We start from the raw sequence: 15087 nt of genomic DNA on the forward strand, positions 1-15087 counted from the left end.
AAAAAAAACTATTGAGAGCTGCAAACTGCAGATGATATTCCTATGAAACTAGGCTGGGTGCAGCACGCATGTGAATATATTTCACGTGCTTTGCGATTGTGTAGGCTACTTTGTGTATGATCTCTGTATCGTACTACATAATTGCTAAGTCGTATACCTCCACTACTTTGATACGCATCAATACAGATTAATGCCCACTGAAAAAAACACTACACCACAGGCCCTTTGTGTTTTACCAAAAGTGCACTCTCCTACATGTGTGTGCTGGTATTACGTTTGCTGTCCTTTCAGAATCATGAACCTGTCCCACCACTGTGCAAACATATCTGTAAAAGATATAAAGGCTGTTAAGATATTAATGTTTAAAAAGAAGAGTATATATTTGGCTTGGCAAAGCGGTTTTATGCACTGACTGGATGGAAGCTGATAATTATGAGTTTTTTTACTCTACTGGTCTTGGCTGGTTACGGGAATACATTACTAGTGTCATGCCCTGATCTGTTTCACCTGTCCTTGTGCTTGTCTCCAACCCCCTCCAGGTGTTGCCCATCTTCCACTATTATCCCCTGTGTATTTATACCTGTGTTCTCTGTCTGTTTGTTGCCAGTTTGTCTTGTTTGTTCAAGCTTACTAGTGGTTTTCCTGTCAGCGCCTATCGGTTCCCAGCCTCTCTGTGCTAGTCATCCCTGTTTTGACCTTTGCCTGTCCTGATCCTGTACCCGCCTGCCTGACCCTGTGTCTGCCTGCCGTCCTGTACCTTTGCTCCACCTCTGGATTACTGAACCCTGCCTGTCCCTGAGTCTGCCTGTACCTTTGCCTTACCCTGGATTTTCAACCCCCGCCTGCTTTGACCTGTTTTTGCCTGCCCTCGTTGCTACAATAAACAGTGTTACTTCGACAGTCTGCATCTGGGTCTTTCCTTGATTTCTGATACTAGTCCTCACTGTGAGACCGAGTACAAATGTATCCGACACCAAAGCAAGACCTAGACACTCAATATGTGGTCTCGAGACCTGAATTTGAGTACTACAACACTGCTAAATATCATCCTTTGACCACAAACCAATCTTCCATTTCTGCTAACTGCCTACTTGTAGAAGAGGCTGGTGGGAGGAGCTATAGGGGGATGGGCTCATTGTATTAGCTGGAATGGAGTAAATGGAACGGTCTTATACACATCAAACATATGGAGACCACGTTTCATTAATTCCATTCCAGCCATTACAATGAGCCTGTCCTCCTATACCTCCTCCCACCAGCCGCCTCTCCCTCCTAGCGATTTAGCTAGCATCTCCACAAAGCCAGGGCTTAACACCACAGCACCTCTGCTGAGCTTGACAACTCCATCCATCCATGAAACATCTAGGCTCCATCCACCCTTGCCTATCAGCTCCACACAGCCTTGGTTTAGAAATCCTATTTCTCTCCAGCCAGATCTGAGTTATAGGCTATTAGAGCATCTTATACTAACTCAATTAACCTGCAATTCAGTCGCTACTGTAGCTAGTTACCTCAGGTCACCAGTCCTTCAAAGAGCGGGAGAACAGGCTATTGCACATGGCTAGATTCCACATGCTAACCCCATCTCTCTCTGCCACGTAGACCTTTTTCAAGTGCTTCTGTACTGTCTGACCTGATTAGCTTAACACAGTAGCCGCTAAAACCCACCATTTCCCAGACGTCCAACTCAGCCCCATTATGGCTATACTGCTAATGCCTCAGCTCAGAGAAGACAACATTAACACTCGCTGAAGGGGGTGGCTGATAATTGTTCTCGTTTGTGGTGGGATATTCACACTGCCTCGCTCTCATCCCACTTTTTTGAGGACCGCCAGATAACTTATCTACGGATGTGTTAATTGGTCTTTCAGCAGGAAGTCAGCTTATTAAAGCAGTCTGCACATGCACCAGACCAAAGACTCAGGACATTAGACCCGCTTTGACCTGACCTTCAGCTAATGTGCAGTCGAAAGGAAACACCTAGAGTTGGACTGGATTTGCATACACATATAGGTGGAGTAGAATTAAATGCGGGGAAGAGGAGGAGGGGATAAACAATGACATTCAGCCATATATAGATGTTAATGCACTGGTCATTTTAACATATTGCCAAAAATAATACAAGTTTGTATCAGTTCTGGTACACAAAGTTTGATTTAAACTCAATATTAAACATTTTATTTGTTTCTGTGTTAAAGACTTAATACATTTGCACATTTACATAATTCAACTTGCTGGTGGACACCAGCTAGTAGGATCAGGACATAACTGAGGTAAACAGTAGGCTACAAAACTAAAATGAACATTACACAATGTGATCATAATGCCTACATAACCTATCATAACAGTCTGACAAAAACTTGACACTTATGACAACTGACATAACACTGTTCTGATGTATACGGTTGTGCAATATCGAACAAAACTATAAATATTCACAATTCACACAGCAACAGTGTATGCATCTTGACATAAGTAGAGGCTACATATGCAAGTTATGCACGCATTCACCCTATGAGTGATCACAGAAAATCTCTGCCCAGATTGAGGTCAATGAACCACCATTCTCCTCTGACTACGGTCATCCTTAAAGAGTGACATATGACAAGGGCACTGACTTCATGACTAGCAGGTAGGTGTTCTAGAGACGATGGAGGAAGAAGGAAGGTGAATTGGACAGATTTTGACAAACGTAAACAGTACAACAGATGTATGTACATTGTATATGTGATAGAATGAGACTGACATTGCCGACATAGCAGAACAGACATACTGTATACTACACATTATATGTGGAAGGCAATTGCTATGAGAACTCATGGCTAGCAGGGCAGTGTTGTTGCAGAATGACCAGACCAGACAATTATGTTTGATGTTTCGGGAGTGGACAGGAGCTGAGAAACTGACCATAAAAACACTGACTGTCACTATAGCGACAGGGATAATGGGCTGTCATCGGGGAAAGGAAAGAAGGGAAGTGTGGGACACACACAAAACACACCTGTCTGACATAACAGCAGCAACTTAGCTGATAAATAGAGATGAACGCTTGATAAAGCAGCACACAGTGCGCTTTTTAGATGCTTACATCATTTGTTTTCTTTTTTCGCTAGCTGAGACACTCGCGGTGTGGCGGCCTCAATTGATCATCAGCCCACAGCATGTCAAAGGGGGGAGAGAGAGGTCATCCTACCAGACAACACAGAATGGCTCAGAGACTCAAGTGCAGGAGAAAGACAAGCAGATGGGGAAGGGAGGAAGAGAGCGAGTGATGAAGGTGAAGGACGAAGAGAGGAGGAAGATTGGTTGGCTGGGAGTTTGAGGAGCCTGGAGCGAACATGGGATCTATGATCAATTATATTGGAATTGCTTCGGTAATGTTATACAGGATGCATGTGTGCAGTAAAGCAGTAACTCAGTAAAGTACTTGGTTGATTTGAGTTGAGTTGTATTGACAGAGGAAGGGGACTATTGATGGTTAAGATGGGCTAAGGTCACAGTGTTCAGAATGTGCTCAGGGAGAGACATCACACACGTGTTAAACAGTACTATTCCAATAGGCCCTTGTCCCATCCCAACCATACTCTAAAGGCTGCTACTGTCCACCCCATTTTTGGCACCACTATAGAGCATTATCATTTTATAATGTTCATATACTGTACATGTCATATTATTTTTGCTACATTCAGTGCGTTGATCCCTGTAACCTCTCCCAGTAGTAAACAATATTAATAGAGCTACATGGTTGAACTACCTGACAACAATACAGTGTGGCGCTTAACATAGTAAATATCTATAATGCACTCTTTTTTTTATTCTCCCCCTTTACAAAGAGATTGTGTTTTAGTTGTTCAAACACCCCCCCCCCCCACACACACACAGCAAATATAAAATAAACACTCCCTCTATTCTATAACAGTTTCCAAGCATTTGAATGTCAACAGAAGCAATTATATATTTTCTCTTTTTTTTCACATTGGAAGATGCCTGTATGAACTAATTAGGCACTATTACAGAATGAAATGTGTCCTTTTAAACAGTGGTCTACTACAGGAAGTAACCGCTGAGATGTCCTGAGATGTCTGACAGCAGGGTCCTGTCTCAGTTCAGACAGTCTAGATGAGCAATGTCCCATTGTCATAGTAACTGCTACATTGGAGAGTCACCTTCACATATTTTCTCCTTTTGAAAAACAATCATTCTCCCCTATGTCCATAGCCATTTTCACACGTTGGAAATGACCGGAAATGCCATGGAATCCCATTCGTTCAGCGATATGTCAGTCAGACAGAAGATCAGTTTGACCTATTGGATCGCTGGCCCTCTGATCAGCTAGTTTTCTAAAGCATGTCACTAGATCAGCTAAGGTTTGGGCCTCCCCAGGTCAAAGGTATTTATATATATAGAGAGAGAAGCAGAAGAAGAGAAATTAGGGAGAAGGGAGGCAGAATGGAAATGTGTCATCAGGGAGCATTGAAGGTTTCTACTGAACCCAATGTTTAGAAATGGCTAGAACTGTTTCTATTAGCATCGTTAGCCGTGTTAATGTGTGTACCAAGAAGCAAAATAGCTGAACAGTGGAACGAGTTGCTGTGAAAAAAACGACGTCAGTCAGTGGACTCTTGAATGTCGCTTCTCTAACTCAGAAAACAGTCTAAGGTCACAAGTCAAAATAACAAACGCATGCGCTAGTGATGACTTGTCCAAGAGTGTACTGCCGTGAGTGCTGATACCAATCTGTGGGACAGTCAAGAATTCGATATTGGGCTTCTTCTCAGCAGAGTCAACCTTCAACTCCAGGCCGTTACAAGTACCTTGCGCAGGTTCCTATCGCCATGGCAACGCCCACAGATACCGCTGCTCATCCAGTCTCTGTCAGACACAGATCTCTATGGCAGTAGCCATCACCTTGGTCTTCTCTCGACCCAGAGAAGAGTGGTGCTGGCCAGGAGACTCCTCCTGAGGGGACTGGGGGTCAGAGAGGACGCTCCTCTTCAGGGGCGCTGGGTGCAAGATTGAGGTCGTCCCTGGTGGAGTGGAGGGCTCTGGGTGTCTGTGGGAGCGCAATGAGGAGGAGGGGCAGCCTGCAGGGCATACACCAGATGAACTGGACCTCTCGCCTCGCTTGGCTCGGCAGGAGGCACGGCGTCGGAATTCGCTGACCAGCTCGTACTTGACAAAGCAGAAGACGTCCTTCACGCCGCATCGCTTCTCAGGTTCGGCAGCTAGCAGCCGCTGGAACATGCGCAGGGCGTCGTCAGTGAAGCGGCGCCACTGGGATGGGTGGGCCGCCGTGGGACACCCCGCACGATGCCAGCGCCGGAACTCCTCATAGAATGCGTCAGTAGGCAGCGCTGCCTCCCAGGGGAAGTTACCGGTCAGCATGCAGAAGACAAGCACTCCGAACGCCCAGATGTCCAGACTGGTGGTCACCAGGAAGCCTTCGGCACGACTGGCGCGGCACACCTCCGGCGCCGTGTACGGGATGGTGCCACTCACGCGCTTCACCCGGCAGCCCACTCTCCGCGTCATGCCGAAGTCAGCCAGCTTGACGCGCCGGCACTCGCGGTCGAAGAGGAGCACGTTTTCGGGCTTGATGTCACGGTGAACCAGGTTCTTGCTGTGCATGAAGTCCAGAGCCAGACCCAGCTGCTGCATACAGCGCTTCACCATCTCCTCCGGAAGACCCACCTACAGGGAGGAGAGGAGGAAGGAGTGAAGAAAGAGAAAAGGGTGTTAGTTTTAGATTTTACAGTAAGGGAGGAAAACGAAGTACAATAAATGAAATGAGAAAGAAATAGAAGAGTTGTAGAGGGACTAAAGTGGGACAAAGAGGCTCTTGTTAAGCATTATATTGCACTCATCTTTAACAACCTAGAATAAGAACCTTTGCTTCTGGGTACCAGTCCCTCCACTGAAATTAAACGAGAGCTCTACAGTACACTAAATGAGTGTGCAGCTCAAGTCTGAGCAAGGACAAGGCTCCAATCCCAGAACCACAGGTCTTTGAAACATTGTGCTTGATTGGCTAGGGTATGGGAGAACAGTGATTGGTGTGGAGATAAGTACGATCCAGTACCAGTACCCAGTACCTGGGGAGGAATGATGTCGAACAGGTCTCCAGCGGGGGCATACTCCTGTCCAAAGACGTAGCTATCCTCGGTCTCGAAGAGTACGTCCAGGACTTTGATGATAAATGGGCTGCAGCTCAGTGTTCCCGTCAGGCTGTACTCCCTTAGGAAGCTCTTCAGCTTCGTCTTGCTCTTGGTCACAAACTTCAGAGCCATTTTGGTGCCTGATATGTACACACAGTGGTGGACAGAATTAATAAATTATTAATTTAATGTCCCAATAGGGAAATTTGTTTGGCAACATTTCAGAAGATAGACAGGCAGAAGCAAGCACACGCTCACACACACGCCTGAGTTAATAACATTACAACTCACATACTGTATCAACATTCTGTATAGCAAGATTATTAAAGTTTTTTTTATTTTCGTTTTTATTTCTATTAGTGTTGGGATTTGTATTTGGAATTCAGTTTAGTTTCAATTAGTTTTTAGACCTGTTTCAGTTGTATAAAGTAATTATTATTTCATGTTTTAGTGTTAGAGACAGAAAGTATGTGTGGGCCCAGCTAGGAGCCATTTGTGTTGTATAGTTTTTGTGTGTGTATTTTTTCCAAGGGGCAGCAATTCATAGGTTGGGTTAGGTTTAAAGGAGCCATCAGCAGTTGCTTCATACATTTTTACTAAAATTAATGATTGATTCTTGAATAATATATGAGCCTCATGAGCTTAACTTTCTGTTATTCCCCATCAGAACCCAAAATATAAGCTTGTTTATAAACAAAGCATTAAATCATGGTTAAAACTATAATTTTGATATCATGGACGGTCAATTCTTGTTTCCATAGCGCCGTCTATGAATTTGAAAGTGATTACATTTCTCCAGAGCCATCCCTCAGCTTGTGGAGTGGAAAATGCTTTGTTATTTTTCTACTGCTGATTGTCTCTTTAAATGATAAAATAAATATCAATGTGACTAGGATTTAAAAGGAACAGTGCTGAAACTGGTGCAAAAAATATTGTGGAAGGAAACTCTCTCTCGCCCATATTTACACCAATCCAATGCTTTTTCACCTCAGTAGGACATACAGTGCCTTGCGAAAGTATTCGGCCCCCTTGAACTTTGCGACCTTTTGCCACATTTCAGGCTTCAAACATAAAACTGTATTTTTTGTGAAGAATCAACAACAAGTGGGACACAATCATGAAGTGGAACGACATTTATTGGATATTTCAAACTTTTTTAACAAATCAAAAACTGAAAAATTGGGCGTGCAAAATTATTCAGCCCCTTTACTTTCAGTGCAGATCTCTGAATGATCCAATGTTGACCTAAATGGCTAATGATGATAAATACAATCCACCTGTGTGTAATCAAGTCTCCGTATAAATGAACCTGCACTGTGAAGTATTATAACCGGTCTTTCTGGAGAGACTAATAGTGATACAAACTAGACCTATTTGAAACATTGGCATTTACCTGTCAGATTCAGTAGCTTGAAAACCCCATTAGATTTTTTCCCCAAAGCTTAGAAGAAAAACTAAAATGTTATTTTAGTTTGTTTTGGAGACAAGGATAATAGTTTCAGTATAGTTTCCGTTTTTCAAACTGGTTTGTTAATTATTTTATTTCAGTTTACAAAATATTTTTTTCATGATTACTTTTTCAGTTTATTATTATAACCTTGCTGTACAGTATCAGATAAATATCTTAGGCAAGGCAATATAAACTTAACTGACATGAACTAAATATGCCTGTTCTATCTGATTCTGTGTATCTGATACGATTGGAATCTGTTATTTTTCCCACAGTCTGAATAGCCAAAAAGCACATGGAATCGGATATTTCAAGCCACATTTCAAACCACCTTCATAGGTGGTTTAACATCAGAAATCTGATTCCTGGCCATGTGACTGAATGGTCAAATCTGATTTGACCACCCTCAAGTGCTTTTTTGACTCTTATTTCGCATATCTTGAAGTTTGCTAGCTACTCTGTTGACAGTTTGACAAGAACATGTGGTAGATAACTGACTTGTTAATTGTTTAAAAAAACAAATTACTGAACGTGCTAGAAAGCTAAACAGCTGCCTAGTTGACTGTTGTGGCTAGCCAAAAAGGACTTGTTTTGAAAGTTGGATCATCATCCTTTGAGGCTTTGAAAGTGTTCTTACCCTATGATTTTGAACATTCAAAGCAACTGGGAAATGTCCATTGGAGGCATTGTCACCTTAGCTTGCTACATAACTTCTGAGTTAGAGGAAGCATGAGCACCACCACCAATCAGCCTACACCACTGCACACATATCCGTCATTACTATGACAGCTATGGTAGCCTTCTCAGCAAATGACTGCGGTCTGAACACACACACACATCCGATTTGGTCCCTTGTAACTTGCTGTTTGGACAATCAGTAGTCCAAAATGTATTTGAAAAACAAAACTAATTTGAGCATTAAGGCCTTCACTTTTACCAAGTCTAATGCCCTCTTCAGCTTAATGGCATGTAACCTTGTAGTTAACTTTCAACCTGAAGAGCCCTTTCACACTGACATCTTACACTATGGTGACCTTTGACCTCACAATGCCCTGTCACTGTAGTGCCCTTTTCATTGACCGTTGACTCTATGGAAACTTTTGCCGCCAACAATGTCCCTTCACCACAGCCATGCCCTCTGACTCACCCTGTGTGCGGTGTGCCACAAGGTCCACCTTGCCATAGGTGCCCTTGCCCAGCTCGCGGATGTGCTCGTAGTGTTTTGCCACGTCTGCACCCGGCAGGGAGGTAATGGCCAGGGCCTGCATGTCCTCCACAGGCACTCCTCCACCACCGCAGTAGCCCACCTTGGAGTTGGGAGAGCCTCCACCACCCACCCGGCCCGGCCCCAACAGAGACAGGCTCACCTTGACGCTGTGGGGCAAACTAGGAACAGAACACAGACAGACAACATAAATTCATGTGTCTGAGACAAGAAAAACTGTGTTACGCTAAATACAGCAGGCTTATTGGCGATAACACACATGAATGTCATTCAGTGTGTGTGGCCCAACGCTCTAAACACTAGGCTACCTGCAGTAATGAAGTCTCTGTGTCAGCCTGAGAGAGAAATGGCCGGCTCTTGGCAATGTTCCTCAGGTGGTGAAAATATATTTTGGTCACATTCCTAATTATGTGATTTGAAATTTTGTTCAGAATCTAAAATAACACCTAGGTTTTTTTACCTGGTGTTTTATCTTTATTGCCTGTGAATTAAAATATGTGGCTTGATTCTCTCTCTGTGCTTTGGCTCCAACAATAAGTACCTCAGTCTTGTCTTGATTTAGCTGGAGGAAGTTGTGAGCCATCAAAGTATTTAAATCACTAGTACAGTCTAATAATTTATCAGTGGAGCTAAAATCCTCTGGTGACACAGAAATGTAAAGTTGTTGTGTATCGTCTGCGTAGCAGTGAAAATCAATGCTGTGCTTTCTGATAATGCTGCCAAGATATGTAAAAACTGAACAGTACCGGACCCAAAATCATACCTTGTGGAACGCCACATGTGTTATGTATTTTCTCTGAGTTATCGTCACCAAGGGTGACAGAAAACTCTTCACTGGTTAAATAGGTCCTAAACCAATTTAGAACAGGACCGGAGAGGCCAACACAAATCTCCAGTCAGTCCAGAAGGACATCATGTTCAACAGTGTTGACTGCAGCACTTAAATCTGAGAGTACAAGGACAAAGAGCTGTTTGGTATCTGTGTTGGCTTTTAGATAATTTACCACGGTCTCTGTGCTGGGCACGAAAACCAGATTGGAATTTTTCAAAATTACAGTTGGCACTTTTTCCTGAATTTTGCTTAAGAATGTAAGGTTGGAGATTGGCCGAAAATTGCTAAAAGCTGAACAATCTAGATTACTTTTCTTCAGAAGGGGTTTCACCATTGCAGTTTAGTGCAGTGGGGAAAGTGCCTGTAAACAGGGATTGATTTTAACAACAGATTGCACTTCGTCAGATATGCAATTAAAAAAAGTTTTGAAGAGAGTGTTGGGGATAGGTTCGAGAAGGCCGGTAGAAGGCTTAAATTGTGATATAATTTTCCTGAGCATATCTGTGTCAACCAGGGAAAATAAATACATAGTGCCTTTGCGTGGTAGGCTAGGGCACAAACTTCTCATCAGTTCTTGCTATTTAATGTTTTATTTCTTATTTCTTACTTACTATTATTATTTTTTATTGGTGCGCAACTGTTATGAAAGTTCTATTGTCAATTTTGTTTTGTATTTAAACGCCACTTTAAATGTGAGAAACATCCAATTAACTTTGCGCTCAGTAAACATATTTGACTTGTTGCAGCTCTGGGCTAGCTTTTAGAACGTTGGATGCTGACTCAATTTCCTGAACCCTGAAAAAATTGCTGCTGAGATGTTTGTTAAGACTTTTCAATAGCATAGACTAACCATTAGAAGACAGAGGCAGGGCTCATCACCATCCCAAATTAAAATACTTATTTATTTTATTTTTATGTTTTGATATGCCAAAATGGGTCTACTCTAGAATCTGTCATTCACAGTGATTTAGAAGGCTAATAACATTACTACTGAAATAGATATACAGTTGAAGTCAGAAGTTTACATACACCTCAGCCAAATACATTTAAATTCAGCTTTTCACATTTCCTGTAACTTAATCCTAGTAAAAAAATCCCCGTTTTAGGTCAATTAGGATCTTTATTTTAAGAATGTGAAATGTCAGAATAATATTAGAGAGATTGATTTATTTCAGCTTTTATTTCTTCATCACATTCCCAGTGGGTCAGAAGTTTACATACACTCAATTAGTATTTGGTAGCATTGCCTTTAAATTGTTTAACTTGGGTCAAACATTTTGGGTAGCCTTCCACAAGCAGTTTTGTGAAGTTTGGCCCAATCCTCCTGACAGAGCTGATGTAACGGAGTCAGGTTTGTAGGCCTCCTTGCTCGCACACGCTTTTTCAGTTCTGTCCACAAATTCTCTATAGGATTGAGGTCAGGGCTTTGTGATGGCCACTCCATTACCTTGACTTTGTTGTCCTTACACCATTTTGCCACAACGTTGGAAGTATGCTTGGAGTCATTGTCCATTTGGAAGACCCATTTGCGACCAAGCTTTAACTTCCTGCCTATTGTCTTGTGTTGCTTCAATACTTCAATATATCCACATAATTTTCCTTTCTCATAAAGCCATCTATTTTGTAAAGTGCACCAGTCCCTCCTGCAGCAAAGCACCCACACAACATGATGCTCCTACCTCCGTGCTTCACGGTTGGGATGGTGTCCTTCTGCTTGCAAGCCTCCCTCTTTTTCCTCCAAACATAACGATGGTCATTATGGCCAAACAGTAATGTATTATATAATGGCCAAACAGATCAGAGGACATTTCTCCAAAAAGTACGGTCTTTGTCCCCATGTGCAATATTCACTGACAAAATTAAATACACTTGAGTAAATGAGGGATAATAAAGTACATCAGAAGCAGGTGCTTCCACTAGAGGTCAACCAATTAATCGGAATGGCCGATTTAATTAGGGCCGATTTCAAGTTATCATAACAAATCAGTAATCGGCATTATGGCCGATTACAATGCAATCCACGAGGAGACTGCATGGCAGGCTGACCACCTGTTATGTGAGTGCAGGCAGCAAGGAGCCATGGTAAGTAATGCTAGCTAGCATTAAACTTACCTTATAAAAAACAATCAATCTTAACATAATCACTAGTTAATTGCACATTGTTGATGATATTACCAGTTTAATGAACTAGCTTGTCCTGGGTTGCATATAATCAATGCAGTGCCTGAAATTGTGTCACTTCTCTTGCTTTCAGTGTAATCAGAGTCAGGGTATATGCAGCAGTTTGGGCCGCCTGGCTCGTGGCAACTGTGTGAAGACCATTTCTTCCTAACAAAGACCGTAATTAATTTGCCACAATTTGACATAATTATGATATGACATTGAAGGTTGGGCAATGTAACTGAAATATTTAGAGATGCTACACGTTCTATAAAATATGGAAGAGTTCCGTATTTCAATGAAAGAATAAACGTTTTATTTATTTTTTTTAATTTATTTTATTTCACCTTTATTTAACCAGGTAGGCTAGTTGAGAACAAGTTCTCATTTACAACTGCGACCTGGCCAAGATAAAGCATAGCAGTGTGAGCAGACAACACAGAGTTACACATGGAATAAACAAATTAACAAGTCAATAACACAGTAGAAAACAAAGGGGGAGTCTATATACAATGTACGATGTGTGCAAAAGGCATGAGGAGGTAGACGAATAGTTACAATTTTGCAGATTAACACTGGAGTGATATATGATCAGATGGTCATGTACAGGTAGAGATATTGGTGTGCAAAAGAGCAGAAAAGTAAATAAATAAAAACAGTATGGGGATGAGGTAGGTGAAAATGGGTGGGCTATTTACCAATAGACTATGTACAGCTGCAGCGATCGGTTAGCTGCTCAGATAGCTGATGTTTGAAGTTGGTGTGGGAGATAAAAGTCTCCAACTTCAGCGATTTTTGCAATTCGTTCCAGTCACAGGCAGCAGAGTACTGGAACGAAAGGCGGCCAAATGAGGTGTTGGCTTTAGGGATGATCAGTGAGATACACCTGCTGGAGCGCGTGCTACGGATGGGTGTTGCCATCGTGACCAGTGAACTGAGATAAGGCGGAGCTTTACCTAGCATGGACTTGTAGATGACCTGGAGCCAGTGGGTCTGGCGACGAATATGTAGCGAGGGTCAGCCGACTAGAGCATACAAGTCGCAGTGGTGGGTGGTATAAGGTGCTTTAGTGACAAAACGGATGGCACTGTGATATACTGCATCCAGTTTGCTGAGTAGAGTGTTGGAAGCCATTTTGTAGATGACATCGCCGAAGTCGAGGATTGGTAGGATAGTCAGTTTTACTAGGGTAAGCTTGGCGGCGTGAGTGAAGGAGGCTTTGTTGCGGAATAGAAAGCCGACTCTTGATTTGATTTTTGAATAGAGGTGTTTGATATCAGTCTGGAAGGAGAGTTTGCAGTCTAGCCAGACACCTAGGTACTTATAGATGTCCACATATTCAAGGTCGGAACCATCCAGGGTGGTGATGCTAGTCGGGCATGCGGGTGCAGGCAGCGATCGGTTGAAAAGCATGCATTTGGTTTTACTAGCGTTTAAGAGGAGTTGGAGGCCACGGAAGGAGTGTTGTATGGCATTGAAGCTTGTTTGGAGGTTAGATAGCACAGTGTCCAATGACGGGCCGAAAGTATATAGAATGGTGTCGTCTGCGTAGAGGTGGATCAGGGAATCGCCCGCAGCAAGAGCAACATCATTGATATACACAGAGAAAAGAGTCGGCCCGAGAATTGAACCCTGTGGTACCCCCATAGAGACTGCCAGAGGACCGGACAGCATGCCCTCCGATTTGACACACTGAACTCTGTCTGCAAAGTAATTGGTGAACCAGGCAAGGCAGTCATCCGAAAACCGAGGCTACTGAGTCTGCCGATGAGAATATGGTGATTGACAGAGTCGAAAGCCTTGGCAAGGTCGATGAAGACGGCTGCACAGTACTGTCTTTTATCGATGGCGGTTATGATATCGTTTAGTACCTTGAGTGTGGCTGAGGTGCACCCGTGACCGGCTCGGAAGCCAGATTGCACAGCGGAGAAGGTACGGTGGGATTCGAGATGGTCAGTGACCTGTTTGTTGACTTGGCTTTCGAAGACCTTAGATAGGCAGGGCAGGATGGATATAGGTCTGGTCCAGGGTGTCTCCCCTTTGAAGAGGGGGATGACTGCGGCAGCTTTCCAATCCTTGGGGATCTCAGACGATATGAAAGAGAGGTTGAACAGGCTGGTAATAGGGGTTGCGACAATGGCGGCGGATAGTTTCAGAAATAGGGGGTCCAGATTGTCAAGCCCAGCTGATTTGTACGGGTCCAGGTTTTGCAGCTCTTTCAGAACATCTGCTATCTGGATTTGGGTAAAGGAGAACTTGGAGAGGCTTGGGCGAGGAGCTGTTGGCCGAGGTTGGAGTAGCCAGGCGGAAGGCATGGCCAGCCGTTGAGAAATGCTTATTGAAGTTTTCGATAATCATGGATTTATCGGTGGTGACCGTGTTACCTAGCCTCAGTGCAGTGGGCAGCTGGGAGGAGGTGCTCTTGTTCTCCATGGACTTCACAGTGTCCCAGAACTTTTTGGAGTTGGAGCTACAGGATGCAAACTTCTGCCTGAAGAAGCTGGCCTTAGCTTTCCTGACTGACTGCGTGTATTGGTTCCGGACTTCCCTGAACAGTTGCATATCACGGGGACTATTCGATGCTATTGCAGTCCGCCACAGGATGTTTTTGTGCTGGTCGAGGGCAGTCAGGTCTGGGGTGAACCAAGGACTGTATCTGTTCTTAGTTCTGCATTTTTGAACGGAGCATGCTTATCTAAAATGGTGAGGAAGTTACTTTTAAAGAATGACCAGGCATCCTCAACTGACGGGATGAGGTCGATGTCCTTCCAGGATACACGGGCCAGGTCGATTAGAAAGGCCTGCTCACAGAAGTGTTTTAGGGAGCGTTTGACCGTGATGAGGGGTGGTCGTTTGACTGCGGCTCCGTAGCGGATACAGGCAATGAGGCAGTGATCGCTGAGATCCTGGTTGAAGACAGCAGAGGTGTATTTGGAGGGCCAGTTGGTCAGGATGACGTCTATGAGGGTGCCCTTGTTTACAGAGTTAGGGTTGTACCTGGTGGGTTCCTTGATGATTTGTGTGAGATTGAGGGCATCTAGCTTAGATTGTAGGACTGGCGGGGTGTTAAGCATATCCCAGTTTAGGTCACCTAACAGAACAAACTCTGAGGCTAGATGGGGGCGATCAATTCACAAATGGTGTCCAGGGCACAGCTGGGAGCTGAGGGGGTCGGTAGCAGTGAGAGACTTATTTCTGGAGAGAGTAATTTTCAAAATTAGTAGTTCGAACTGTTTGGGTATGGACCTGGAAAGTATGACATTAC

The 15087-nt window shown here is 43.6% G+C and overlaps 1 protein-coding gene across 2 annotated transcripts in view; it reads right to left on the reverse strand.

The window, feature by feature from the left end:
* Nucleotides 1-2156: 2156 nt before the first annotated feature.
* Nucleotides 2157-15087, reverse strand: part of LOC112219527 (serine/threonine-protein kinase SBK1) — a 50463-nt gene continuing 37532 nt past the window's right edge. For both annotated transcript variants that reach the window (XM_024380845.2, XM_024380844.2), the window contains exons 3-5: nucleotides 8753-8991; nucleotides 6093-6295; nucleotides 2157-5691 (exon numbers count right to left, since the gene is read on the reverse strand). In XM_024380845.2, the coding sequence (XP_024236613.1) occupies nucleotides 4876-5691; nucleotides 6093-6295; nucleotides 8753-8991 (1258 nt within the window). In that variant the 3' untranslated portion in view covers nucleotides 2157-4875. The remainder of the gene's footprint in view (nucleotides 5692-6092; nucleotides 6296-8752; nucleotides 8992-15087) is intronic.

Source organism: Oncorhynchus tshawytscha, linkage group LG25 (genome assembly GCF_018296145.1).
Source record: "Oncorhynchus tshawytscha isolate Ot180627B linkage group LG25, Otsh_v2.0, whole genome shotgun sequence".
Lineage (NCBI taxonomy): Eukaryota > Metazoa > Chordata > Actinopteri > Salmoniformes > Salmonidae > Oncorhynchus > Oncorhynchus tshawytscha.